This window comes from Rhodamnia argentea, chromosome 1 (assembly GCF_020921035.1).
Source record: "Rhodamnia argentea isolate NSW1041297 chromosome 1, ASM2092103v1, whole genome shotgun sequence".
NCBI lineage: Eukaryota > Viridiplantae > Streptophyta > Magnoliopsida > Myrtales > Myrtaceae > Rhodamnia > Rhodamnia argentea.
In genome coordinates this window covers 825221-852502 of record NC_063150.1, presented here as the reverse complement: position 1 = coordinate 852502, position 27282 = coordinate 825221, and the positions used below count along the sequence as shown (strand labels likewise).

The 27282-nt window shown below is 38.7% G+C and overlaps 1 protein-coding gene across 1 annotated transcript; it reads right to left on the bottom strand.

The window, feature by feature from the left end:
- Nucleotides 1–483: 483 nt before the first annotated feature.
- On the bottom strand, nucleotides 484–24738 carry LOC115745212 (isoleucine--tRNA ligase, cytoplasmic). Its single transcript, XM_030680650.2, has 28 exons — nucleotides 24206–24738; nucleotides 23408–23561; nucleotides 22926–22991; nucleotides 22605–22748; nucleotides 21758–21975; nucleotides 21468–21633; nucleotides 20022–20135; nucleotides 19366–19463; nucleotides 18267–18345; nucleotides 17620–17778; nucleotides 17052–17141; nucleotides 15193–15326; nucleotides 14714–14873; nucleotides 14524–14607; nucleotides 14191–14403; nucleotides 7714–7839; nucleotides 6686–6823; nucleotides 6012–6115; nucleotides 5831–5894; nucleotides 5063–5151; nucleotides 4840–4981; nucleotides 3869–3932; nucleotides 3717–3784; nucleotides 3363–3485; nucleotides 2737–2802; nucleotides 1878–1989; nucleotides 1494–1585; nucleotides 484–754 (listed from the first exon to the last, which is right to left on the bottom strand). The coding sequence occupies exons 1-28, from the start codon at nucleotides 24583–24585 to the stop codon at nucleotides 653–655; spliced, it is 3549 nt and encodes a 1182-aa protein (XP_030536510.2). The 5' UTR covers nucleotides 24586–24738; the 3' UTR covers nucleotides 484–652.
- Between the last annotated feature and the right edge of the window lie 2544 nt (nucleotides 24739–27282).

The following is a 27282-nucleotide window of genomic DNA, read 5'->3' as shown; positions in this document are numbered from 1 at the left end:
ACTCCAAATTAATTTTTTGATCATCAAAATAACCAAAATGATACATCCATGACAAATTCATCTCCCGTTAATTTTCGTTAAATTTTATAGTCAAATTGCTGAGTTAGATAACACATGCAATTAGCGTATGTACCAATTTGAGTTTTTGCTTTCTGTTAGTCACATGTACCGGTTTGAAATTTTTTGTGATAAAAATACTAATTTAGATAAATTTATCATAGATATACCACACAAAAGAAATTGGAATCCCTTTTCCGTTCCAATCCATTTCTACCAAGCTCAACGTCAATCAATGCCGCATTATTTCAGAAAAGAAAATCCCAACTGGGTCCGAAAAGGAGCTCATCTCCGAAGAATCATCCATTTTGCTTGCAGTTCCCTTTTTTTTTGCTTGCAGTTCTTTAAAGCGGACTAAACCAGTCAGTTTTTCACAATAATGGTATTGAAGTGAGGGGAAAGATTCAATAGATAGAGAGAGGAGACCTTACAAACAGGAAACTGCAAAATTTAAGAGGCAACATCCGTGAGACACTTCAAATGTTTTTTAACAAATTAGTGCTTGTTGGTCAGATGAGTTTTGGCTACATTAAAGCCTGCAAGGAATGCTCAGGCTGGCAAAATCCGTGTAGTAGCTATGGAGGTATATATCAAACTATGATTCGCTACTCAAATAATCGTCACCGACTGTCAAAAATACATGATCTCCCAGTACCACCTTCACGGCAGGCTGATTCTCGATGCAGTCAACGAAAATCTGCACAAAATTAGGAGAGAGAAATCAACATTAAGTCTTAAATAACAAGACTGGTATATCAAAAAGTATGTCGCCCCAAATAAAACTTCCAACTCCATCTGGTTGTGTTCACGACTTGAGACTAGTCGTGCATTGGCAAAAAGTAAGTGCTCGAGAATCCAAAATTAGACCTATGGATTTACCTCTTCAGATCTAAGGACACCTATTACTTAGCAAAATGGAAGCAGCAATTTAAGTCAACAACCGATAGGAAGATCTTCTCAGGTGAAGGGTTTGCGTTGATCGTTGGAAAATTACCAGAGACAAAGTGAGAAATCACAAATTTGCAAATACAAAGGCAAGATCAGTTCCATTTATGTACAGAGAATTGATAAAAGCAGCACGAGTCAAGAGGTCTCAAAGTACTACCCTAAGCAGGTAATAAGTTGGAACTGGGAACCATGGTAATCTTGGTGGGGCAGCAAATTACTATTCCGACTTCACCCAAAAAGGCCCACAAGCACACGCAAGTCTGTGCAGCACACACATAAATACAGAGATTTACACGCATCATTTCCCGAAAACAGAAACAAGAGAGAAATAACAATAATTGACTCTCCATTGAAGAAAATAGCTTGTCACAGAATGTGTGAACTCTAAACCTGGATAAGTATAATCTTCCTTTAAAGAGGAAAACACGTCATCTCAGCAAAAAGGAAAAAGTGCCAATATCAGTTCACCGCGTTAGGATAGAACTAACCTCCCCATTTCCGAGTTGAAACTCAGCTTTTAGATTTAAGTTGTCCCTAGACCTCAAATATGTCATCAAACCTTGGGCAGCCTTTCTGTCACCTGTTATTATTGAATGTTAATCTCAGAGAGAGAGAGAGAGTAAAAGCATTCCAGGGAGCTTCGTTTCATTACTGATAATTCTGCTTGATTTCTAAGTTCTTATGAGTTTATACATGCATAGTTGGCTTAGAGGGAAGTATGTGGCTTTCTGTGTGTCAGCTTCACATAAGTATGCCATATGTGGCTCTGCAGAGATTTGGTGGCTGCATTTGTGTCAGTGCGGGGTTTTCCTTTTTCTTTTTTGGGAGTTAGCGCACGAGCAGAGAGAGAGAGAGAGAGAGAGAGAGAGAACCTCCATATAATGCAAGTACAGAATCAGACTTGCACACGAGCACTGGTCTGGCCAAACTGATGGCAATGTATAAATTAGCAGTAGTGCGGAAACTATCTTCACCTATGACGACCTGTTATTTGCACAAGAATAGTGGATAAGCAATAACAATATATATAATCAACTGCCTTAAGCAAAAACAAAGAGATACACAATCAATTGACCACAGTGCTTGCAATCGATTATGGTCCACGAGTTATTTCTCCACCAGGTCTTTTTCGAAATATCCACGAAACAAGTAACTCATTGAATTTGCCAATTGGGCATATCTTGTGAATGTGATGATTTAGAAAGCTGAAGTTACCAACAAATCCAGGAACTCAGCAGGCCACCGGTGAGAACCTAATGACCAATCCAACTTATGCAAATAATGATGTTCTATTGCTTGAAACACAGACAGTGATAAATAGAATGATATTTTCTAACGCAATACCACAGCACACTAGATAAAAGACAGTAAAGACGAGCCATCATCCAACACCCTTATCTTTTCCCAAAGTTATTGCAGTTTTGTGCCACTAGGAATGCGAAATTCGAACTCAGTTTAGAATGTAGGCTTCATTCCCATCTGAATCAGATTCTTAATAAGATTGCAGACTGCTTCTGAGCACTATGAATTTCACATTTGACTTGTTCAACAGTTATGCTTCACCAAAGAAAGGAAATCGAGAGCTTCGTCCAGAGTGGTATGTACGTAGTGCTGCTACAGCTCCATTATCAAATTTCAGATAATCCATTTTATTCTCTCAAGTGTTTGACAAGTAAAAGAAAGAAACTACAAGAATTAACACATCAAACGAATAAAAGAGCGTCGACTTACAGCATCAGATGGCATCAGAGAAGAAGGTAGCAAAGGAGAACCAATTGCTTCCCTGATGTAAGATTCCTTCACAATTAAAAAGAACAAAAGGCAATGCTCAGTTAATCTGGGGCTCCTAGTACTCAACTATCAAACAATTTGACGGGACACATAATTCAAGTAAAGGGAACCTCTGCCACTGCTAAGAGAACACTAAGTTTTACTTTATTATTACCCACATCGAGAAATCTAATGCAAGAATAAGCAAACTTCCATGCAATTATGTAAAATAGGACAGAATACTCAGTCCAGAAAAATCCATCATGACCCAGAGCAAAACAAAACATTAGGAATTGCCTGACATATTAGTCTTGGAAGTCAAAAAATTGAGAAATAAATGTACTGACCAGGCCAGCTAAAATGTCACATTTGATTAAAAGAACTCCACAAAATGTAGGCTGGAGAACTAAATTATGAATCCACCTCCGACCACCACCAAATGGATACTTCAACCAGATCTTTCTGCTTCTTAAATTTTAAAGCAACACTTAACAACCTCTACTGTGAATCCAAGACGTTATTCAGGTTTCCTGATTTGGTATGACAGTGGCACTTGCACAGATCAGACAACCATGAAGTAGCGATACCTGTGAATTTAAAACTTGGTGCAGAACTGATTCATTTTCATCAGATGACTTGAAGTAAACCTCCACTGCATCAGTTGGCTCGAGTCCAACCTTTTTCCGGAGCTTTTGAATTCTGTTAACCACCTATAAAAGGGGAAAAGTTTCAGTTTTCAGATATTTACTCTCTCCATTTAGCCAGTCGGACAAAGACAAGCAATATCCGCACTTAATAGGTCCCTCACAGATATGGCGGAAACCATTTCTAACTTGCTAAGCTAAAAGTTCATATTTGTTCGGCCATCGAATTAAAGTCTAGTTCCAATCTGAAGCTATCCTATCACCAGCAGCAGATGAAGTGAGACAAGAGTTTCTTACCTCACGAGCCACCCCAGCCTCAAACAATGACTCATCCGCACGCAAGTCCAGAATGACCAAAACATCACCTGAATAAAAGAGTGAAAAGACAAAGGAATAAGAGCTGCAGCAATACTGGTAAATCAAAGTATCAGGACATGACTAATGTATACCATCTCCAGCCGCATCAATCTCCTTCTCAGTCCTGCCAGCAGGACATTTGAAAACTCGAACAACCTAAAGTACAAGAGAATGTTAGTAAATGCGGTCAGTTATTAGTGTTCCAAATCATAATCAACACTAAAAACAAATCGTCACCCACAGAATCCAAATGAACACACCAGTAGACCATATGCATTTTCATTGTCATATCCAATGTCAAACTGCCCCATTTTTTGACACACAAAGAATGATTAAGAAGCACCTGGAGGTGTAGAACCATTTGTGGAATAATTGTGCAAATAATGAAAGGTAAACCCATTTCCCTCTATTTGAAGATATTGACATTCCTCCATTCCCATTCCCATCTTGGCCAAAGAAGCTACTTTCAAGAATGAGTCTGTATTTGACAAAGGTTTGTCTTTACTTAATGAAAGGAGTCATGGCAGTCTCTTCACCAGTCCCACCAGAAGTATCTATTCACTAAATCCTTTCTTCTGAAAAATGTCAATCACAATAAAGCTTCACCAAGCACGGATAGCAACTTTTGTCGGTACAAGCAAAAGTTGAAGTGCACCTCCATGGGTTTACTACCGCCAAAGCTTCAGTTTGGTAAGTCACAAGTGATTAACAAGATTATTTTGCTCCCTTGCAAAGTCCAAAATCAAACCTGGATTATTTCCTATTCCTCCCTAGCACTAGCCATCACATTTTACAGCTAAGCAAAATTTCACAAGCCCCATATATTCCCAGTCCCGTGGAAGCTCATATAAGTCCACTTTACATTCATCTCCCATCTCAGAACCCCTAGCAATTGACTGCAAATATTATCTTTGAGTCGAGCAAATCTATGCAGGAAATCCCTTTAAATGACTCACTCCCACACCACCAATCATTCGAATTCTGTACCTGTACAGTAATGCCACATATATAGTCTACAATATTGAAACAGAGAAAAATGGAGTCAAGGAATATAAGTGTATACCTTAATATCCTCCCGCTTCAAACAATGTGAAGCAATGGTAAGTTCCCCTGATTTCTCAAAAGCCAAAATGTCATCCTGTGACATTGCTTTGACTTCCTTAGCAACTATTCCCATAGCCTTTCCAAGCCTCTTTCCTAATCCGCTGTGAAGGACAAATAAAGAGATCTTCATTCAGAACCACGAATGACAAACATTCTTTAGAGGAAAATATCTACCAACATACCTGAAATCTGGCTCAGCACGAAGAGTGGCATATGTAAAAATATCTTTTGAAGTGACAAGAGATCGTACATTTAGTTCTTCTAGCAAATACTGTCATTCAAAATAAGGAGATCAGTTAATCGAGCAACAAAATATAGACCCTAAAAAGTAAAACATGGCCCTAGGAATTGAAGCGAAAGACATTTCCAAATCAATCGAATTAGAGCAAGCAAGAATATCATTACCAAGTAAACCAAAGAGAGATAAAGTGGCCAATCATAGAATGGATTTAACTATAAAATTTATTCTCAAGCTAATTGAATAACCATTACAGAAACTAGCCATCGTGGTGATAAACTCACCCACTATCTTAAAGCCAAGCAACCCCATATTAGCAACTTCTGCAACTACTCTAAAGCTTCACAATCACATAAACCTATAAGCATATCCCACTACAAGAGGATTTTCCTCATTTACTCTTATAAGAAGGTTTATAAGAAGGCTAAATAGAAAGTAAAAAATAAGCACAAAGATAAATGTAGCAAGGAAACATCATTGGCGAGGCCATTCCTGAAAATTTGACTCATTTTTTGAACAGAAATATGTAGCTAACCAAATTAAACAAGGATGGGGAACATTCAAGCACCTCTCAAGAATGGCTATAACTTCACAAATGTCTAAAAACATATCCAAATGACAGAGGGAAAAGACTATGAAGGCTGCCCAGGCAAACGCATACTAGCATGATCTGCTATCAAGTGCAATGATCTATCATCCTCCTGTTTCTCACCTCTTTTAGTTTTCCAGCTATGTCATCAAGAAAGTCTGCATCTGAATGGACCACTATCATCTCCCTGCATGTCCTCAGGAACACGGCAAATGTCAAGTAAACTAAACTATATAAGGTAGACCAAGGTGAGAAAAAGTTCAGAAGCCTTAGAATCACTTATGAGATTATGTGATAGACCAACCTAAGTGGTGTTTTCAGAGGCTTTCCATGACGCTCACGAATATTACGAGCAAGATCAATTATAGTCTTCATCCTTGCGACACTTTGTTCTATTCGTTCACCACGCTGAGATGAAGGGATTGGGTAAGAATTTAAAGGAGAAGGATTACATTATATTTCAAAGCCAGATAACAGGAAACGGATGAAAGATCAAGCATATATGTTTATTTTAACTCCTAGTGAGATTCAAGGACAAATGACCACATACTTCGCTTTTTTGAATAATAATAAAAAAAAAGAATTTTATGGAAAGAGAGACGATATTTTGAAACATCAAAAAGCTCAGCGCAGTGATGACAGAAATATCAGAACAAATAATTGCAAGTCTCTCGTGTGATATTTGAAGTCCCAATCAATTTGGAAGCACAGCTTCTCCTATATCAGTCTTCCACTTAAATTCCTATTAAAAATAATAAGCATGTCTATGCAGCGGAGATCATGCAGGATAAAAGGAAAAAGCAAGGGAAAACCCTACATAAACCTGATTTAATGGATTTAGAAGAAGAAAACTTACATTTAGTGAAAAACCAGTACTAGGTTACTTTACCCTTTATTGCTTCTAAAATTGGCTAATCTATGGAAAACAGAAAAAATAGCATATCCAAGATATGAATATCACAGTGCTATCTCCATTACCTTCCCTTCCTCCTGAGGAAATTTGCAAAAATGAATACTCTCTTCTGCTCCTTTGCAAACTTTTCGCATGTTTTGGTAAAGAACCTCAGTAAAGAAAGGTGTGAATGGTGCCATTACTTTGCATGAAGTTAAAAGGACCTGATACACGGAAAATAAAAGTTAGGGAACGGCAAAACCACACAAACTAACTACCCCTCATTAGAAGGGGAAAAATAGGCCGACTGTAAAGCCACTGAGACATCTATCAAATGGAAGTAAACATGAGCGTGTCACATAATGCAACTAAGGAGTATCTACTGATTGCATGCAATTTGTGCAGCTGTTTCCACCCCATAGTTGATGGTTTGAGACGCTACAAGAGGAGGGTAAAAAGTCAACCTACTCGTGCTTGGCAAATAGATTACTTAACTCTGCTCGATTCTTTCCAAGTTTGAGTAGATTTAATACTTAATTGAGTCGAGCTCGAAATTCAAAGTACCTTCTCAAACTTGAGTAGCTCCCGAGCCTGACCAAGTAGTTACACTTTTATAATTTGCAATATTCTAAATTTATGCAACTCTGGTAAATTGAGCTCAAGCTCAAGTTTAACTTGTACTTAAACCAACATTTTACAAGCAAATCAAGTCGAGTCGTTCCCCAAATGCTTAAATCAAGATTTAGAAGTAAAGACTTAATCAAGTCTAGATTTAATAATAAGGATCCATCGAGCTCATGTCAAGTATCAAGCCATGCATGATCAAAGTCGAGTAACGAGCCATGCATAATCGAGTCAAACTTGAGTAGCAAGTGTCAACTCGGCTCGGCTCAATCACATCCCTAGAGACTAAAATTGTATTCAAAAGTTTTTTGTCAAAGCTCTCTCTCTCTCTCTCTCTCTCTCTCTCTCTCTCTCTGAAGAGAAAAGGGAAAAAAGAAAAGCAGCCAATTTACCTACACTACTTCAGCAACACAAGCGGCATATCATGATAGTGTTAGTTTTAAAGAAATAGACAATGAAGAAAAGAACAGAAACTGTATAGTGGACATACATTGTAAAGCATTGAAAGAGCTGTGCGGCAGTCTTCATCTCCAGTACGACCTTTTAATCTCTTGCGATTGAAGCGAACATATATATTCGTCAGGTTGTCAAGAAACTTCAAGAGATACGGTACAACCTGCAACGAGTGGATGGACAACTGCATCAGTAGTGACATCATAATGACCAGAATACCAAGTCTGCACAAACATTTTCTGAATATAACACTAGGCGGGCTAAATAAAATAAATGGAAGCTTCTGAACAGTGGGGAATGCTATATTTTAAAGGAAGGGAGAATATAGTCATTTAAGAAGTTGCTCAGAAGACTGCATATCAGTACAATTTGATTATTGTGACTGCTTCCAATAGATCTCTTAAAAGCAAACATGAGATCTCTATAGCCTAAACATCAATGCATACAAACGCTATCATCAGCAGCATTGCACGAGCGGACATAAGGAGAACAGATAATGACAACCTCCTTATAATAGTAACTTCACTTGTCAACTACACTGTCTGCACTATTCTTTTGCCTGAACCGAACCAGCCAATATATGAGATTGAACTTGCTGAAGCATGTGGCGCGAGTGTGTGACAGAGAGAAAGAATTTTGGGCTTCAGAACGTCAAGACACAGGTTGGGTATGCTAATCCTCGGATTCCGTGGAAGTCAATCTTCCCCATGGATATAAGGGCACCTTGGCTTAGGCATACTGCTGTGGTTTTGTGTAGCAACTTACCTTTTGATAATATCATTTCTTCTTGTTCATTTGGAGTTTCTATATTCTTTGATGCACCAAAAAAAAGGGGGCAAAAGAAGCATACAAAAGGGCTAGCACAAGCTCAATACTTGTTATAATCAGCAATGCGGCGAAAGCGGATCATGACCTTTATAATTAAATCGGGAACTATAGCAATCGGTAGAGAGATAAAACGAGGAACAATAACAGGACACGAGAAATTTACACAGTTCGGTTCAAATGTCAAAACCTTCGTCAACGGGGAGAGGCAGCAAATAATTCAATAATAAATCGGAAAATTACAGAGCTTACAATCACTCACACTCAAGTCTTTTCCAACCCTAGTTTAAACCCAATACCCACAATGTTTAACAACTCAATTCAATGGACTCAACTCTATGCATAAATCTCTCGAGCCCCTCTCTTCTTCTGAGCTCTTACTTCTCGCTTCATCTTTAGGTCCTTTGTGGTATTCCCTTTATAGGAGAAAGGATGGAGAAGCAAGATAATGTAGAAAAGATGGACAAGCAAGATAATGTAAACTCATTAAATGGCAGAGAAGGCGCCCACAAGACAAGTCAATAATCTGCACCGACTTGACCAAATGAATGGATACGCGCCCACAAGACAAGCCAATAATCTGCACCGACTTGACCAAATGAATGGATACGCATGCACATTTAATGAGGTGAAGAAAAAAAAGGACGTTAAACTTCTAAGGACCAAACAGACGCCATGGGAATGCATTTAATAAAGGAGAGAAAAAATCAAAAGACTTGCAATTTCTCATGTGCACAAAAGACAAATATGGCCAACAACACTTCTTTCATGCGCAGGGGAGTTCAAACTTTGCTTCTTCATTTAATACTTCATGATGGCCATGAAGAAGAATTCAAAGGCTGGACAATTCTTCCTAGCACGCACCATTTCTCATTATGCTCTGCGAACGTCCTTCCTTTCGGCGATTCATAAATGATGCGCGTGCGAATTGGATATCAATACGGGCTCAAACTTAAGACATAATCCATCGAGTTGAGTTAAACATCGTGGTTATTGAGTTTAACTAGGGCTTAGAAACACTTGAGCATGAGTGATTGCAAACTCTGTAATTCTACGATTTATTAGCAGACTATTTGCTGGCTATCCCCGTGGTCGGAACCGAACCGCGTAAATTTCTCGTCTCCTTTTATTGTTCCTTGTTTTATTTCTCTATCGATTTCAATAGCTCCCGATTTAATTGCAAAGGTCACAATGCGCTTTCGACGCATCGCCAATTATAACAATTGGTATCAGCGCCCGGGTTACCAATAAGTTTGGACTACAACGATTACGCGGGAGAGGTACGGGTTGTTACTACTACAATCTAGGGCTTGATGTGTGAGGGGGAGATTCTTGGGATTATCCCATGTTGGGGTGGAAAGAGCGGGGGGTCGGTTTATAAGTGTGAGGGAAAGCCTTAGTCTTTGAGCTCGGTTTTGAAGTGAGAGGGGCCCAAGACCACCCGACATTAGCATCAAAGCTAAAACTTTGCACTTATGTCAACAGCAAAAGTAGAAGTTGAGAAGTTTAAGGGGAGGAACTACTTCATGTGATCGGAACATCTAGAATCTAGCACCTATTCATCTCCTAACGAACTCGTAGACACACATAGGACAACTTCAGCATCGCTGGTACTCACCTCGGCAGCATTCGCCACACCGCTTGTGGCATTTTGCCCACTACCTTTATTTCTCGGCTTTGGACAGTCTCTCCGAATGCGCCCCTCCTCGTAACCTTCAAAGCACTTTACGCAACCTTTGGATTTTCTATGTTGCGACTTTGACCTACTTTGGCCTATGCTGCTAGGCCACCAATGTTAGTCTCTACCTCGAATCACCCGTCCTTGCGCCACATTTTGCGCTACACCGCCATCACGCAACTTCCGCTGCCACTCCTTTGAAAACAGGGCAGATTTTAACTCCTCCGAGGTAATCGTAGTACACGCTTGTAACAAATAGTCAGTAAAGTGCTCCCATGATTCTAGTAGAGACACCAACAACATCATGCCTTGTTCTTCATCATCAAGGATCTTACCGACATTCTTCAAGTCCATCATAAGTTTATTAAACTCATCAAGGTGGGTTACAGTGTATCGAAATTGAAACATCCTCTTCAAAATGTATAAACATTTGTTCAAACACTTTGTTACATAGATGGCCCGAAGTTTTGCCCACATCGCTACGATAATTTTCTCCTCGCCTAACTCTATTAACACCTCATCCGATAGGTTCGAAAGTATAATGCTCCTAGCCTTCCTCATTAGCTCGTCCTTGTCGGCATCTTTCATTGTTTCGCACAACTTGGCCTTACCCTCCAATGCTTAGGCCAAACCTTGAGTTGTCAATAGTGCCTCCATCTTGACGCTCCATAACCTAAAGTTGTTCCTCCCGTTAACTTTCTCAACTTTTACTTTTGCTTCAAACATAATTGCAAATACTTAGATCCGATGCTAATGTTGGGTGGTCTTGAGCCTCTCACCCCAAAAGCTATCTCAAAATGTGAGGCTTTCTTTCACACTTATAAACAGACCACCGGCCTCATCCACAACCAATGAAGGATAACACCAACAATCTCTCACTCATACATCGATCCCCGAGTCATAGTAGCAACATGTATCTCCCCCGTGCGACCGTTGGTTCCAGACTTGTTGGTAACCTAAGCTCTAATGAATCGTGACCTCTGCAAGTATATTGGGAGCTATAGAAATCTATAGAGAAATAAAACGAGAAATAATAAAAGGACACGAAAAATTTATGTGGCTTGATCCGAATGTCGTAACCTACGTCCACGGGGAGAGCCAACAAATAATCCACTAATAAATAGGAGAATTATAGAGTTTACAATCACTCGTGCTCAAGTGTTTCCCAGACCCTAATTTAAACCCAATACCCATAATGTTCAACTCAACTCGATATGTCTCGAGTTTGAACCCGTATTGATACCCAAACCGCACAAACGGCATTTATAAATGCGGCGACAGGAAGAAGCACATCCGCGAAACATTTAATGAGAAACAACGCGTGCAAGGAAGAATTGTCCAGCTTTTGAATTCTTCATGGGCGTCATGAAGCATTAAATGAAGAAGTAAAGTTTGAACTCCCCTACGCATAAAAGAAATGTTGGCCATATTTGTCTTTTATGCACACGGAAAATTGCAAGTCTTTTGATTTCTTCTCTCCTTCATTAAATACATTCACATGGCTCGTGCTTGGTCCTTAGAAGCTGAACTTCCTTTTTTTCTTCACCTCATTATATACATGCACCTATATGCCCATTTGTTTGGTCAACGTCGGTGCAGATTGTGGGCTTGTCTTGTTGGCACCTTCTCCGCCATTTAATGATTTTACATTGTCTTACTTCTACATCCTTTCTCCTATAAAAGGAGTACCACAGAGAACCTAAAGATGAAGCGAGAAGTAAAAGCTCAGAAGAAGAAAGAGAGGGGCTCCAAAGATTTGTCGTAGGGTTGAGTCCATCAAGTTGAGTTGTTAAACATTGTGGGTATTGAGTTTAAACTAGGGCTAGGAAACACTTGAGCATGATTGATTGTAAACTCTGTAATTCTCCGATTTATTAGTAGATTATTTATTGGCCCTCCTCGTGGACATGGTTCCGATACCGATAGGGCGGTTGTATGACGATAGGTGCAGCAGAAGATGGAGGTGTATCCCGGGCTTTTCTTGGTATGTAGGCCACGCTTCAGCAATAGCCGCTGAAAGTTTGGGCCTTAAAAGAGGGTCTTCAGTTGGCTGCCATAAGGGAGTGCAAAATGCTATTTACGTTGCTGATGCACTACGCAATGGGATTTATTCTAATAGGAACTTGCAAGTTCAGTGGCAAATGATCCACATTGTCGGAGAAGTGAACCGGTGTGTAGATCAAATGGCAAAGCTGGGGATCGATGGGTCGCTAAGGCCAGTGTTTTTTAACTGGACTCCTAGTGAAGTTATGTCTGTCTATGTTTGGGATTTGAATACAGCACCAGGTTCTATGGATTTGTAGTATGTACTGGCTATTATTTGTGTTTTGCTAGTAATGAAATCATATTCTTACCGGAGGAAAAAAATTATGCCATCTACTGTTACTAAGACACCTAACCATGTAAAGTTCACCAACACTAGTAAACAAGCGTACTAGTTATGAATCTGAATTCCTCACCTTACTTACATATACTAATCAAGTTCTACATTCAAGCTGATGATATCAATCATATCATCTCTTCAGCAGCTTTAAAGTTTTTTAACAAGTTAATAGTCGCGAAGGAAAGTCAAAAGGCAGAAGGTGAGAAAGAAAGCATACAACTGTGAGTGGCACAGACGTATAAAATAAAAAAAAGTACAGTTAATCATTTAGCCCATTAAGTCTTCAGATTTCACCCTCTTAGTAAATTTAATAAATAAGCAAATGATTATTTCTTTCTACTTCTCTATAAGTTTCCCAAAATTTTGCTAGAATATTAGCTGACATTAACTCTGATTGTCATGACCATTATGAGTTACTTAGCACAACTCAAGGGAGCTAATTCGCTTTATTAATAGGAAAAAAAAAAAAAAACCACCAATGAAGTAATCTGTTTTCAAGAAAAAACCATCAAAAGAATGATTTGTATCTATAGTACCTATTAAGGGAGAGCTTTTACGAGTGGTCTCTTACAAAATTGACCATTTTACCCTTCATGATAACTTCTGTATGTTTCATTTTCCTCTGACCCATCATCTTTTGTTTCGTACTCATCTGTTTATATTTTTATGAATATTTCACTCATCAATATAATGCTGTGAGAGCAGCCACATGTGCACGTAGGGGCAGGCGTTCTTGTTAATTCTTAATGAGGCACCATTTATTTTGCGAAGCATGAGCCTAGCAATTAAGATGCAACTACTTTAATGAAAACAGAAAATACAAAACCAGGAGAGAAACCTGTGTTGGGCAGTTTTATATCTTTTATTTTTAAATGTGCGAGACTTGCAAGTCGACTTAAAGAAACTTTGACAAACAGTAACAGAATACTATATGCTGATGTTATACTTTTTTCCCTTTTGATGGGCAAAATGTGAACTCTTATTGAACTAGTTCCAAAGGGAAACCAACCCCCACACAAAAGTCATTTTCCAGGCAAGCTATCAAATATATCTAACATATCAAGACAGGATATTTTAATCAAGATGCATCTCATTCATAAAAAGCATACCAGGGAAAAAAGCAGCATCAATTGTGTTGGACATCAATATATGGCGCACTCTCTTAGTTTTATGTTAGAACCAAGGGAACTTGACTATACAATGAAAAAATTTTATTGAAGAGGCTTCTTAGATTGTTTTTATTTCTAAGGGGTGACTAACAATAATTTAAATATGATTGTGAGCTTTGTGTGGGAGCATGTAGCCAGTGCTTGAGTAAAACAAACTCCTCTACAGGCAGCACATGCATATAAAAACATCACCAAGACTTAAAATGCTACCGAAGAATTGCAGATGGCATTATGTCCCTGGCACTAATTGCTTATTAGAGCCAACACTAGAAACCATTAAAGAATTAACTGCAGTTAAGTCAAGCGACATTCACCCAAAAAAAATCTTCTATTTGAATGGTAGTAATTAACTAAAGTGATGACCTCCCACAAGTTCCCTAAGTGGCACAAAATAGTCATAAATTTAATTAAACAAATTTAAATGTACAAGTAATTTTACAATATAGCAGCATAACTGACCGTGTACAGTCGATATCCATCCATTTCTTGACAGACAAAATGAACAAGGCTCTGAGTCGCTGAGTATATCCATTGGTCAAGTACATTAGAAGATTTCTGGAGACCAGCTTGATCAATAGGAAAGAATGGTCCAGACCCCTCAACCTCAAGTCTCTTTGCATTTTGGACAAGAAACCTATACGCATTGTACCATGGAAGAAATACATCCTTGACCTGGTATAACACATATAGAATGCATAAAAGGATAAGTCGAAAAGCTCAAGTTTGAAATATCATTAAGATAAGGAAACATGCTTCAGAATTCAAAAGTAATATTAGAGGCAGTGCACTCACGACACAATAAACCCCTTCCTTCTTGAACCGTAAAACCTCTGCACGCACAACTGGAGAATTGATTAAGTATAAACGCAATGCGTCCTGTGACACAGTAAACATGATATGAGACAAAACCCGACGTAAACAGTGTCCTTCACATGAAGCAATATTCAATCTTATAAAAAGAATCCAGAGAAAGAAAACTTACGGCCCCATAATCATTTATGACATTCAAGGGGGAAGGATAGTTTTTTAAGCTCTTGCTCATCTTTTTCCCATCCTCAGCAAGAACTAGTCCATTGCAGATGAGATTCCTGAATGCAGGTTTTCCAAATAATGCAGTAGCCAACACCATAAGTGTGTAAAACCTGACAAATAGAGTCATAATGTATAGCTTGAGCACAAAAGTCTATACCCAACAAACCATGTAGTAGAAAAAAATTGCAAGAAAACCCCTAAATCTTAAAATTATTCTGACAGATCCATCAGGATCTATTTGATAGACTAAATTGTGCAGATTATTCCTTCAAGACAGTTTTCTCTGTTCAGTTGTTCACATCACCACATTTTAACAGCTCCGAAAGGGAGAGTAATCTTTCCAAGCAAATAAGTACAATTTTGCTACAATCTATACAACAAAAAATCCAAGAGTCTTGTCAGGAAATTCATATGCAGTAAGAACCTAACCATCCACGAGTTTGATCCAATCCTTCAGCCACAAAATGCCCAGGAAAATTCTTCTCAAATAGTTCGACATTCTCAAATGGGTAATGTAGGTAAGCATAAGGCATGGATCCACTCTCAAACCAACAATCGAAAACCTGAAAAAACAACCCAGGTCAATGCAAGAACAACAAAAACTGGTGAAGTTCTTGTCCAGTCACAAAATTGATTCTTCCCTAGCCATAGAAGAGGCAAATCAACTATTCCCATCTGGTGTAACATCAGCATTAAGGAAACTACTAAGCATTTCCCTTTTGAGCACTGTTCTCTTTCTTTATGTTCTTTTACACCATAACATTAGATAAGTTCCATTTCATACATGTAGTTTGTTGGAAATGTTAGAAACAGTCCTTTTGTGGACAGATTCTGTACATGGGTGGCAACCCTTTTGAAGCCATTATTATAGAGGCAGTACCCCCTTAATTAAATTTCGTCCATCATTCCAAGAGAAAACTTGATCATGCAAAACAATCTCCAATGCTTATACACATCTTTAATTTTATGCAGTCTGGATGAGCACGAAAACCAAATCCAACAGAGACAAAGGACCTGAGTATCTTGCCTAAAGATGGAACTACCATATCCCAAAAGAAGAGCTGATATGTTTTAAGGTAGAGGTCAAGACTTCATGATTCATTTCCACTAACTTGATCCATAAGCTTCTTACACAACCAACCTAAACAATCAGTGGCATATTTGACAGAAACCACATGCCTCACAAATCTCCAACTTCTATACGATTTTATTCAAGGCACTGTCCTGATCAAAGCTAGATCTTTTACACCAAGCATAAATAAATGTGAAACCTTCAAATTAAAATTTAAACATCAGGTTGCTCCACCAATACAGGAATTTAATGGCATAGGAATAAAATTACTTGCAAAATGCTTGCAGTTAATGAACATTAATCTTTATTCCTTCATCTTTTTCCTATTTTTCCACCGGGAACAATTGATAATCTTCATAAAACGACTGATGGACTGTCTTGCGATCTTCATCAAGACAAACCTTTTATAAGCTTGAGTCTTCAGAGCTTCTATGCAAACTCAACAACTAGGTGTTCTTCAGCTACAAATGCTGCACTTATTCACTCTTCTTAAGCGTATATGCATCATGTTCACAAAAGGGACAAAGAGCACCAACAAAGTTTGCTACAACCGAAGCATTAGTAATGAGACGCTGAAGTAACAAAGTAACCGCACCAGAGAAATAGTGCAGGCTTAGAAACCCAGAAATGCAACAAAAGGGGCTTACAAAAGTATGAAAACTTTCTATATAACATGATCATACTATGAAGGGTAACAGCATAATTTGGATTTTAGTTTGGTCGGTTTGTGAAGGGTTCGGTTGGGAAGTGCGAAGACTGCAACAATAGCTCAGAGCTTGGTTGACTATGTGCATTAGCAAAGAGAAGACAAAGAAGACTTAAAGTGATCCCTCTGGCCATTTTGTAAAAGTTAAGGGATTCTTGGCTTTTGGCAAGTGATCATTACTCGATTAGCCTTGGAGTGCCCCGAGTCACTGTCAAAGTGTGCCCTAAGAGCGTAAATTTCATCTTGCCTCCCTCTAAGCTTTTGCTATACACAGATCACGAGATTTAAAGAAAATGCTATTCTAGAACTTTTTGATTCTTTTTCTGTATGTGACTTTGTAACTGGGTTGGCATTCCAGGCGCCACTTTATTAACATATATATACATAGACACGCACACATATTTATAGAGAGAGAGAGAGAGATGCAACAACCAAAAAGTAAAATATGGGATTTACAGTAATAAAAGCAACTCTAAACCTATTAATACAGATTAGGATTGGCTAACTCACGTCAGGTACACGTCGAAGCACACCAAACTCAGGACCTCGACTGGAAGGGATGGTTATATGATCAATATTGTGTCGGTGTAGATCGAAAATCTGCAAATTAAGGGCAAACAATGACATAAATGACAAATAGTTTTCTCTCTCCATCTCAAAGAGTCCAGTATAGATCCAAAGATCATGAACACAAACCTTGCAAAGAGGAGAGCTAACTGCACAGACATGTCTATGAATACAGTATATGTACAAAGAGAGATGCCAAAGCTAAGTAATGTAAGCAAGGAGGTGTATCACATCATACCATCCAGATGCTTTGCATTTTTTGAGTGAGTTACGTGTGTTTCAAACTCCTAATATTTTATGACCACTTAATTAAAATACTGTTGAAAGTCCAATTCCTCGCCTATATTGTCACTAAGGCTTCCAGAGATCATCTTGATAATTTCATCAGAGGTCCAACTCAAATTCACAGAAAATAAATTGAAAACATGAATACTAAAAAAGGACCGCCGAGTAACCCTAACTACGAGAACAAACCATCAGGCCAACAGCAAAACCGAGAGAGAGAGAGAACCTTGGCGCCAGAAAGCTTTTCAAGTTTGTCGATAGAGTCCATGACAATGATTTCCTGGTCATCCTCACTAATCCAAATTGGCAGAGGAGTGCCCCAAAATCTGCTTCGACTAACAGCCCAATCTCTTGCATTTTCCAGCCAATTGTGAAACCGTTTTTCCTGCAATGAAATAGAAAGTACAAAAGACACATCCTCAGTGATGCATGTACCAAAAAAAAAAAAAAAGAGTCAGAGGCATCTACTGTTACAGGTATCCAATCTGTTCAGCCCACAAATATGAAATATTAGGGTCCTTAGCTCATTAAAGTTGAGGTCGATAGCATAAGGAACCCCAAAAACAGCAAAAGCAACCAACCAGACTTTCCTACTTAGATTCAAATCCCAGCTAAGTCACTTAGGCCATGTCCCTCATCAAATGCTAGTAGTCTGGGAATCCAATATTAATGGGAAATTCATACCAACCATTTTTCAGTAAGGCTAGTTCCATAAGCACGAAGTCCATTTCAAAAGTTGAAAGGACCGAGATCCATGTTTAGAAAGCCTCGATTAACTTCTTGAAACCTCTACCCCAGATACATGCTAAAACTCACAAAAACAAGTATCTATTTTCATCAGTAACAATAAATGCCAAACGAAATCCGTCAAACCTTCACATAATCGGGAACCCAGTAAGTCTGTTTGTTACTCTCTAACAACTGCTCCTTCACATTCTCAACCCGGACGAACCTAGACCAAATGAAGCAGTAAAACCAAATAAGGGCAGGAAAAGTTGAATGCACAACATAAATTCTCCAAATACACATCAAAGATCTAAAATACATCTACAGCTGAAGTATTTATATGAAAACATTCAACCACTGAGCCATTGAGACTAATGAGACCACAAACAGAAGCACTGCGAGCAGCAAGATGGACAAACAAAGAGCAATGTATAAAATGAGACTACACGAAATTTCTCATCTGAAAAAGAATGGCTTACTTAAAATGCATATAACCCTGAAGCGCATCTAAACTATGGATTTGCTCTAGCTCGTGATTAAGGCATACATCAAGGCTTCAATCATATGGTCACAGCCTTGACAGGCATCAAGAGGACAATCAATTACAAGAAGTTTATGTATGCATTCTACAGATGCACTTAACAACCTTCTCCTAATGAAACAAATGAGGAATCTAGAGAAGACCCCCCCAAAGCCCCTTTTTTCTTTCTCCCTCCTCCTCTACTTCCGAAAATAAATTCAAGAAGCCAAAAGGTTCAACAATTTTGATTTTGAACTTTTCAACTCGCACCTTAGAAACTAAACTCATAAGCCGACACGTGAATGGAGTGTCAAGCCCAGACAAAAATATCACATGCCTCATGGTGAAATGCAGACAAGACAAGTAAACACAAAACACGTTTCACCTCAAACTTTTCAAAAAGGAAGAGCAAAATAACTCATGGGAACCTATATGCAATTTGGAGAATGATAACAATCATCAAAGTATTATATGACTTCGTGAAGTACACCAAAATGACAAAAAAGTATTTCCTTCTATATCTTAATTAACTCGATTATTAATAAAGCAAACCGAATAACAACTTCAGCCTCAGAATTTCACAGAAGGTTCCATGAAGAATCCATGCCTCAAAACACACTCCATAAAGGATTGTACTTTTCTTAGCCGTAGAAAGCTTAGAATGAATAGACAGCCCAAAAAAGAGATGTGATTGAAAAAACAAGGATGCTAAGAAGTGTGGCTTACCAGCTTGGGACAGCTCGATATATAAGAGGGGTTTGAGATCTGTAACAATAAGGATAAGAATGAGTGGAGCTTCCAGACTTGACTAGTCTTCCCATGGCCTGCAACAAAAATAAAAGACAACAACATGCAAAGATTTTAAGTATGGTTGTTTGAATCATGATAAAAAAAGTGGGGTTCCGCAGCTCCATAACCTAAAAAACAATCCGGCTCTTAAGTAGAATCTATTTGGTAAGACAGGAATGCTGTCCAAATTGATAGAATCACAGGATTTGTAAAGACCTATTAAATTCCATAGAGCTCTATTATATTTTAGTCTGCTAACTTTTCTATTTTGACATTTCGTATAATACATAGAGGTACAAACCTACCCAAAGCATAATTACTCAATCTCAACAGAAAAATAATAATCGATGATTTACTTCGTACTCAATTTATAGGATTTCAGTCCTTAATCCTATCTTATGGCTTGATCCTTCCGACACAAAGGACGACTATAGTGGAATGTCAATTTTAAGAACCCCAAGATGAAACAACTGCTACTTAAAAGTAGCAGCGAGGGAACATGCCATATCAGGTAATAGCTACAATTCAAGGTAAAGTTCAATGAAACAGATCAGGCGTACTTATTGCAAGACAATTAGTGTCCAAGCAAATACCTTCACTGCTTGAATAATATCTTTATCTGCATCCTTGACATAGCGCCCACTAAAGTCGGTAATTTTGCTAGTAAAACAACCATCATCATCAACTGCTACGATCAGGTTCTCTCCCTATAGAACAGAAAAACAGAAACAAGCATATACAGTGACATGAGAAAAGGATGGGTAGGAAATAAAACTATCTGATGAGATCCCAAGTAAAACATTCAGAGCCACCAATAAATATCATAAGCAATGACTGAACTATTTTATCAATATAAAGAGAGGGTGTAAGCTAGAAGTACTGTATCTATACCAATCCTACTGGATATTAGGAAAGCAAATCATAGCATGACAAATAAGACAAGTGAAGGGGTGAGAGAATAATGAGAGCACATGATCAATGGCATAGTCAATGTACCAAAAAGGAGCCAATTCAAAAAACCAGTTAAGCAACCAATTTCCAGTCTAACCTGCTGTTCAACGCAATGAGAGCAGCTAGATTCATTTTCATGAAAAATACGAGTGATAAACAGCTGTATACTGAAAATTGTCTATACAAATCAATCAATCATCATAATCAAACAGCAGTACCAAGTTACTCATGCAAAGGGAATGTCAACATGCTAATACTCTACTATTATTAAGCATCATGGCATTAAACCTAAATAATTAGAGTATCTACTCCATTCGTATGTTGATTTCATTGTCCAAAATTTTCCTTCAACTCAAATTTAACCATCAGTTCTGGATTTTTTATATAGTTAATGCTAAATTGTCTACCATGAAATAATCAGCTAAATCTGATAATGACTGTTTCCAGTGTCAGGAACATGACTGTAGAAAAATTCCACCCAACAGATCACAGAAAAGAGTCATTTGAAATAAGAGGAAATCCCAAAGGAAAACCTTTGAAAACATCCAAACAGACCAAGCTCTCTGTTCCATCTTTCTATACAGAAAAATGAACGAATCCGCCATCTCTCACACTCAAAATCCTGAAACAGGATCGCTAGAATCGAGTCAACTACATTGTTAACCATGAACTAACCAGCTGCCAAGCTCTATTACAACTACCCAAAAAATAGACAATCAGATAACAAGAGAGCCCAATTAGAAGCTTTTCACTACACTACTTATGAAAGCTAGCTGAACAAGAATCTGACAATTTTACATTGTGAAGAAAAATTAAACTGCAGCTTTAGATCAGGAATAAGCAGAAAAATATGCATATTGCTTGCCATCTTAATTGTAGCCCAACCAGCTCCAGACAATCCTATTGACCTTTTAATGGAAACAAGACAAGAAGATTAAGACCCTTATCTAATAGATACGACAATTCCTGGCAGCTACTAGAAACTGCTAGTAGCCTAGTCCAGGCCTTCATAGTCCAAGAGCTCACTGGATGCAATGAAAAACCAAACAACTCATAAAGGAAACTGCAGTAAGAAACCTTATTCAGACCTTATTGATTACTTGATTTTCAAGGCAAACACGATAATCATCTTCACCAAATGCAGGGGCACAGTGAACAATTCCTGTACCACTGTCATCAGTGACATAGTTATCTGCAACAACTCTAAAAGCAGCATCTGCGAACTCCATGAAGTAATTGAACAATGGTTCATATCTGCAACAGTCATGTCCAAGAGGACATCAATACTGGTGCTGATTTCAAAAGGCAGCCAAAAAATTTTGAAACTAGCAACACTCTAGTTAATAGTAGAGCAAGAAAGATAAACAAGAGTTCTCACTTCATTCCCACGAGGGAAGCTCCTGAGAACTTCTCTAAGATTTCATAGGACACGTCTTCAGCCTTTTTACTTCCAGACCCCTTACTCTTAGGGTTTGACTTCTTTGATTCATCAACAAGCCCATTGGTTGTTGTCTTTTGTTTTTGAGATTCACTAGGAAGGGCGGCTAATCTTGATTCAGCAACCACATATATCTTTCCGGAATACTTGTTTCGAACCTGCGTTCCCATGTTAAAGTGAGAATGTCACCTGAATATCTTCATAACTATATTTTTCCTTCAAGGGCCAACTACAATAGTCCATTACAAATCAAGGAAAGTGAGTCCACAGAAAGATAGCTCACAGCAATAGGCAAACCAAATAAAAGAACAAGAGGAAAAACATTAAAACTAACAGCTTGATAGGTCCCAAACAAGATAACTCCAATCATTCTATGCCGCAGATCCCCACAACTCTTAACCATGAGGCTTAAGAAGCCTAAGCATGATCTTTGGGAAGTTTTATGCATGACACCCAAAGGTATTGACTAGTTTCATTTTAATTTCAATCAGAATAGGGCTCACAATCTCGGTACTCAACGTCTACATCAGTGACGCATTGGGGTAGAGTTTACGATGAAAGGAACCTGCACAGGCTCTGTCCTTTGCCCTTGCAGGCAGTAAGCTGATCATTCCAATTACGAATTCACCAACAATATTACCTATAGACTTATAAGAAGCCACAATCAGCTACCAGATGATCTTTTAATCTACCATGGATAATGTATCTCAAAAGCAGCCATCTGCACTTTTCATTTCGAGATTCTGACATATCATATATGAGGTCAGCACTTAAGTAAATCACGAACCTTGACATAGGTAAAGTTTGAGTTAACACAAAGTGCAAGATTACTCGGAAGAGTCCATGGGGTTGTTGTCCATGCGACAAAAGCAGCATTGTGTGAGTCTCCCACTACTGGGAAAGCCACCATGATCTCAGGATCAGATACCTCCTGTTCTTACAAATAAATGAAAAGGAAGAAAAAAGGAAATAAGCATGTGCTATTAGTATAACAAAAGTCCGATGAAACTAACCAATCATACAAATGCACCATATTGATTTTAGGGCTGGCACTTGGAAACAACGAAATGGTGGACACAGATCACCAGCAGACAAGACTTTCAGGTACCTTATAGTTTTCACCGGCTTCAAAATTTGACAGGGGTGTCTTCAGACCAGTGCTGTATGGCATGACCTGCCAAAAGAATGTTAAAACCACAAAATCAGGAAGCTACAATCTAAGAACCAGATTAGTACATCAATCAGGGAAAATTTATTACAAAAAAACAACTCAAGCAACTATTCTCTTTGTCAATGTTGAAGTGAAGTCAAGAGTTTATCCGTGGAAAAAAGGGAGCCAAATTTCAAACCTTGAGGAGAACTCAAAAGTTTAACCATTAACATGTTCAGACGTCAAATTATGATCCACGCAACGACAACATCACCAAGAGGTCTACGGCAAAGATCTATAAACTGCCATGTTCATAAGAGTAATCATGGCAGGTGATATAATGGAGCTGGTGCATTTTTTTTCTGATAGAAACTCAGTAATTTAGGTGCCAATACTCTAATAAAGAACAAACACGATCAGAAAAATTCCAAATAACCAACCTTGAAACCTTTATACACAAGGTTTTTCTCATAGAGCTTAGCAAAGACCCACCAGACACTCTCCATGAACTCCAAGTCCATAGTCTTATAATCGTTATGGAAGTCAATCCACCGCCCCGTTCGAGTGATAATCTTCTCCCATTCCTCGACATACCTGACAAAGGATTCAATTTCAAATACATGCTTTGCCATTTTTTCCATTAATTTGCTCAATTCCTTTACCATAAATAGAGATAATTTAATGCGATGAGAAGACACATAATCTAAGAACGACTTGAGTGAATGTATTCAAACATATAAATTCATAATGAAGGCAGTCTCCAAATTTTCTACGAGAAGAATTAGCTACAGGGAAAAAAAGAACACACTACAGTAGTCAAATCCCCACTAGCCCCAAAAACATCAGGATATAGTGATCATGAATACAGCTCTTGAACACTTACACCTGAAGCCCGAAATACTTCCCATCATAAACCCAATATAGACAGAGGAAACAAAACTTACAAACTGGTTAACTAACGTATTCTTTCTTGACGAATGATATCACTAGCATCCCTCAGACGAGACATTCCTAATTAGCAAATTCTCGACCTGCAAACACGTGCACAAAATTCGGCGAAAAGCAACCAAAGGGAGATAAATTATGTTTTGCCTTGTGTACTCACTTCACTATCTATAGCGACACCAGAGTTGAAGTTGCACTAATAAATACTGCCGCTTCCATAGCCATCAAAAGACTCTGTTTTTCCCAAATTCCCAACAAGCACTAGAAAGAAAGGAAAAACAAAAATGAGGCACCTGGTGACAACACTCCGACACTCCTCGTTGTACTTATCGATACCCATCGCGAGCACGTCCTCCTTCTTGTTGATCCCCAGCTTCTTATCGATCTCTCTCTCCACGGGCAGCCCGTGGCAGTCCCAGCCGAACCGCCTCGTCACGTGGTGACCGCGCATGGTCTGGTACCGGGTCACGATGTCCTTGATAGTGCCAGCCAGAATGTGGCCGTAGTGCGGGAGCCCCGTGGCGAAGGGAGGGCCGTCGTAGAAGACGTACTCGGGGAGGTCCTTGGTGAGCTCCAGCTGGGTGTCGAAGGCCTTGATGTCGGACCAGAACTGGAGGATCCGCTCCTCCTGGCCGGGGAACGAGAAGTCCTTCCCCTCGGCGACGTCGTCCATGGCGGAGGGGAAGGGAGGAAGAGAGATGGGTGGAGACCAAGAATTCCAGAGGAAGACGGCGCAGAGAGAGAGAGAGACGGAGTGCTTGCGTGGGGACGAAGCTCACAGGGTGGGGAGAAGTGGCTTTGGGAAAAATGAGGTTTTCGAGAATGAGATCCGAGTTAGATTCCGGACCGGATCCGGACCGTTTGGATGGTCCGAATATATATACTCTCTTTTTTCTCCTATTGAGGCCCGCACGAAAACACTTCAAAATTTTCTTTTCTCTGCCAGAAGCCCATCCGATAGATAAATACGTTTGATAAAAATCTGATCAAATTAGAAATCCGTTTGATAAAAAAATTGACTTCGAGTAGGATTTTTCACTTCTGATAAGATTTTTCACTTCCGATAAGATTTTTGGCCAATTTTGAAAAGTAAAAAATTTTAACTTCGACTCTAGAATCACTTCTTGGACCACACCCGCCTCCGCCGACCATCATTGCTGCAATCACCGGTTGCTGACCACGCCCACGGCCGCCGCCGGCCACCGCCCACCCACGGCCGCCGACCACCTCCGCCGCCTACCGCTACCGCCGACCACCATCGCCGCAGCCCGCCGCGCCCACCCCCCCGATCGCTAGTCGCCGCCCGCCACGAGACCACCGCCACAGCCCACCACCGCCACCTACCATCGTTGCCGCCTACCGCCACCACTAGCCAAGGCACCAACTTCCGATCAGAAGTTGATTTCTCGTAGAAAAGTGTTACCATGCGCGCCCTTAACATTCCCAAGTTATCTAATCTACCCTCATTTTTCTTTTCCTTTTTCCATTTTAATTGACAACTTTAATTTTTCTATTACTGGCACATGTGGCCACGCCATGCCTGTATACAAGAATTTATTAGTTAAAAAATTAAGCAAAATATTAAATTATCCAATAATAGAAGTATTTCATTCATAAAAGCAAATTTTCAAACGAAATGTACAAAACAGTATGTGGAACGACGGGACTATTTTAAGATTTGAAATTTTCCTGGTAAGATTGTTTTTAGAAAGATCAAATTTAAATTTTAATATTAAAAATATTACAAATTATACGAAATGACTAACTTATGCATTTCCTCCTAGATTCAATGTTGTACAATAAGTGATTAAGCACATCTGGGAAGGAAAAAGAGATTGCCCAAAAGTATAAGCTCCTCTTAGATGATGATTATATGCTGATGATGGTATCTACTCTAACGACAACACTTAGGGGAGCAATACTAGTTTTATCAAAAGCTTATATCAATTATCGACATGTTATCTCTCAATACTTGTCTTTAAACATAATTTCATTATACAATGTTTTTTTTTCTTTTGTTTTGGTCGCACTATACAATGATTTTATCTAGTATCTCTTGTGCATTATCATGAATGCTAATTATCTAAGTTGATCGATATCATGAGTCGAGTTATCGACACCTGCTTATGCAAATTGTTAAAATTATCTAAGTAGATTTTTACATTTCCTTTGCAATATCATGCTTTTTTATGATGAAAAGGGAGAGGAAACAAATGATTGTATACATCTATTTTGTTATAAACATTTGTGGATACACATGATGTTTGATTCACCGAGCATAAGCTTCGTTACACATCTTTTCTGTTTCTTGAGCATGTCAAACAAGGAGATATTGATGAAATATGCTGAATTGTAAGAGATTGTATCAAACGGGATTTGAATGTGCTAGAATGAGCTGAATTGCATATACATTATTATCATCTTTTTTTATTATGACAAAAAGGGAGAGACATTAGATAAAATATGCATTTGTCTTTGGAGGAGTATTGTTCACATGATGAATATTCATTCCTATTTGAAACTCACTTGATTAGTAACTTGGTTATAAGCTTGAGCTATCGTTAATTCTTATTCTTTGTTCTATTCTTTGCTCATAATGTTCTACTTACCATCTCATGTTTACACACATTGAATATCTTGATTGGAGATTGCATTGTATATTCACTATGCCCTGAAGCGAACTCTTGTATTTGGCAAGATAAGCAAATGTATTTTACTTATCTCACACACAAATCATATATCTTTTATTGCGTGTTAAGACATCTACATATTTAGATATTGTTTTTTTTTTGGTAAGGTAAGTATGTATATAACTTTTCAAGGTGCCAAATACAAGAGAGGACCGAACACAAAAACCTCGTACCCATCGTTACACTTAGAAGTGTCCCGAAGGGTGCAAAGGTGTAGCGGTCAAGAAAGACACGACAAAAGAAGAATCTAGAGATCTAAAGAGCCAAACAATGGCCACTGTAGAAAGAAGTCAAGAGCGAAACAACAGCCAAAAGAAACGCTAATCTAAGCAATGGGCTAATCCTCAAAGATAGAAGGGGAAAGGCCCCAATTTCTTTGTATACGCCTGTTGCGGGGAATGTCATCAATCAGACCAAGTGACAAGCTCATATCTCTGACCACCTTGTGGAGATGCTTGATGATGGCCGGGATAAAGAGAGGCTTGTCCCCGAAAAGGATGTTGTTTCTCTCCAAAAAATGGAGAAATTGTTAGGAAACTCTTTTATGTTGTTATAAAGGCTATTGATGTGTGTATTGGTCAAGTAGTACCAGGTGATATATACACAAGCCGCGATACAGATGGTGTCTTCATAAATATCAAGTGTGATGCTGAGTGCTTTGTCACAATCGGGAAGACTCT

Coding starts and splice junctions, on each gene's coding strand:
- LOC115745212 (XM_030680650.2), bottom strand. CDS start 24,585: ATGGACGACGTCGCCGAGGGGAAGGACTTCTCGTTCCCCGGCCAGGAG. Junction 18,346..19,365: donor TATCGAGCTGTCCCAAGCTG/GTAAGCCACACT, acceptor CATTTGGTCTAG/GTTCGTCCGGGTTGAGAATG. Junction 6,824..7,713: donor CTCTTTCAATGCTTTACAAT/GTATGTCCACTA, acceptor TCCGTGTATCAG/GTCCTTTTAACTTCATGCAA.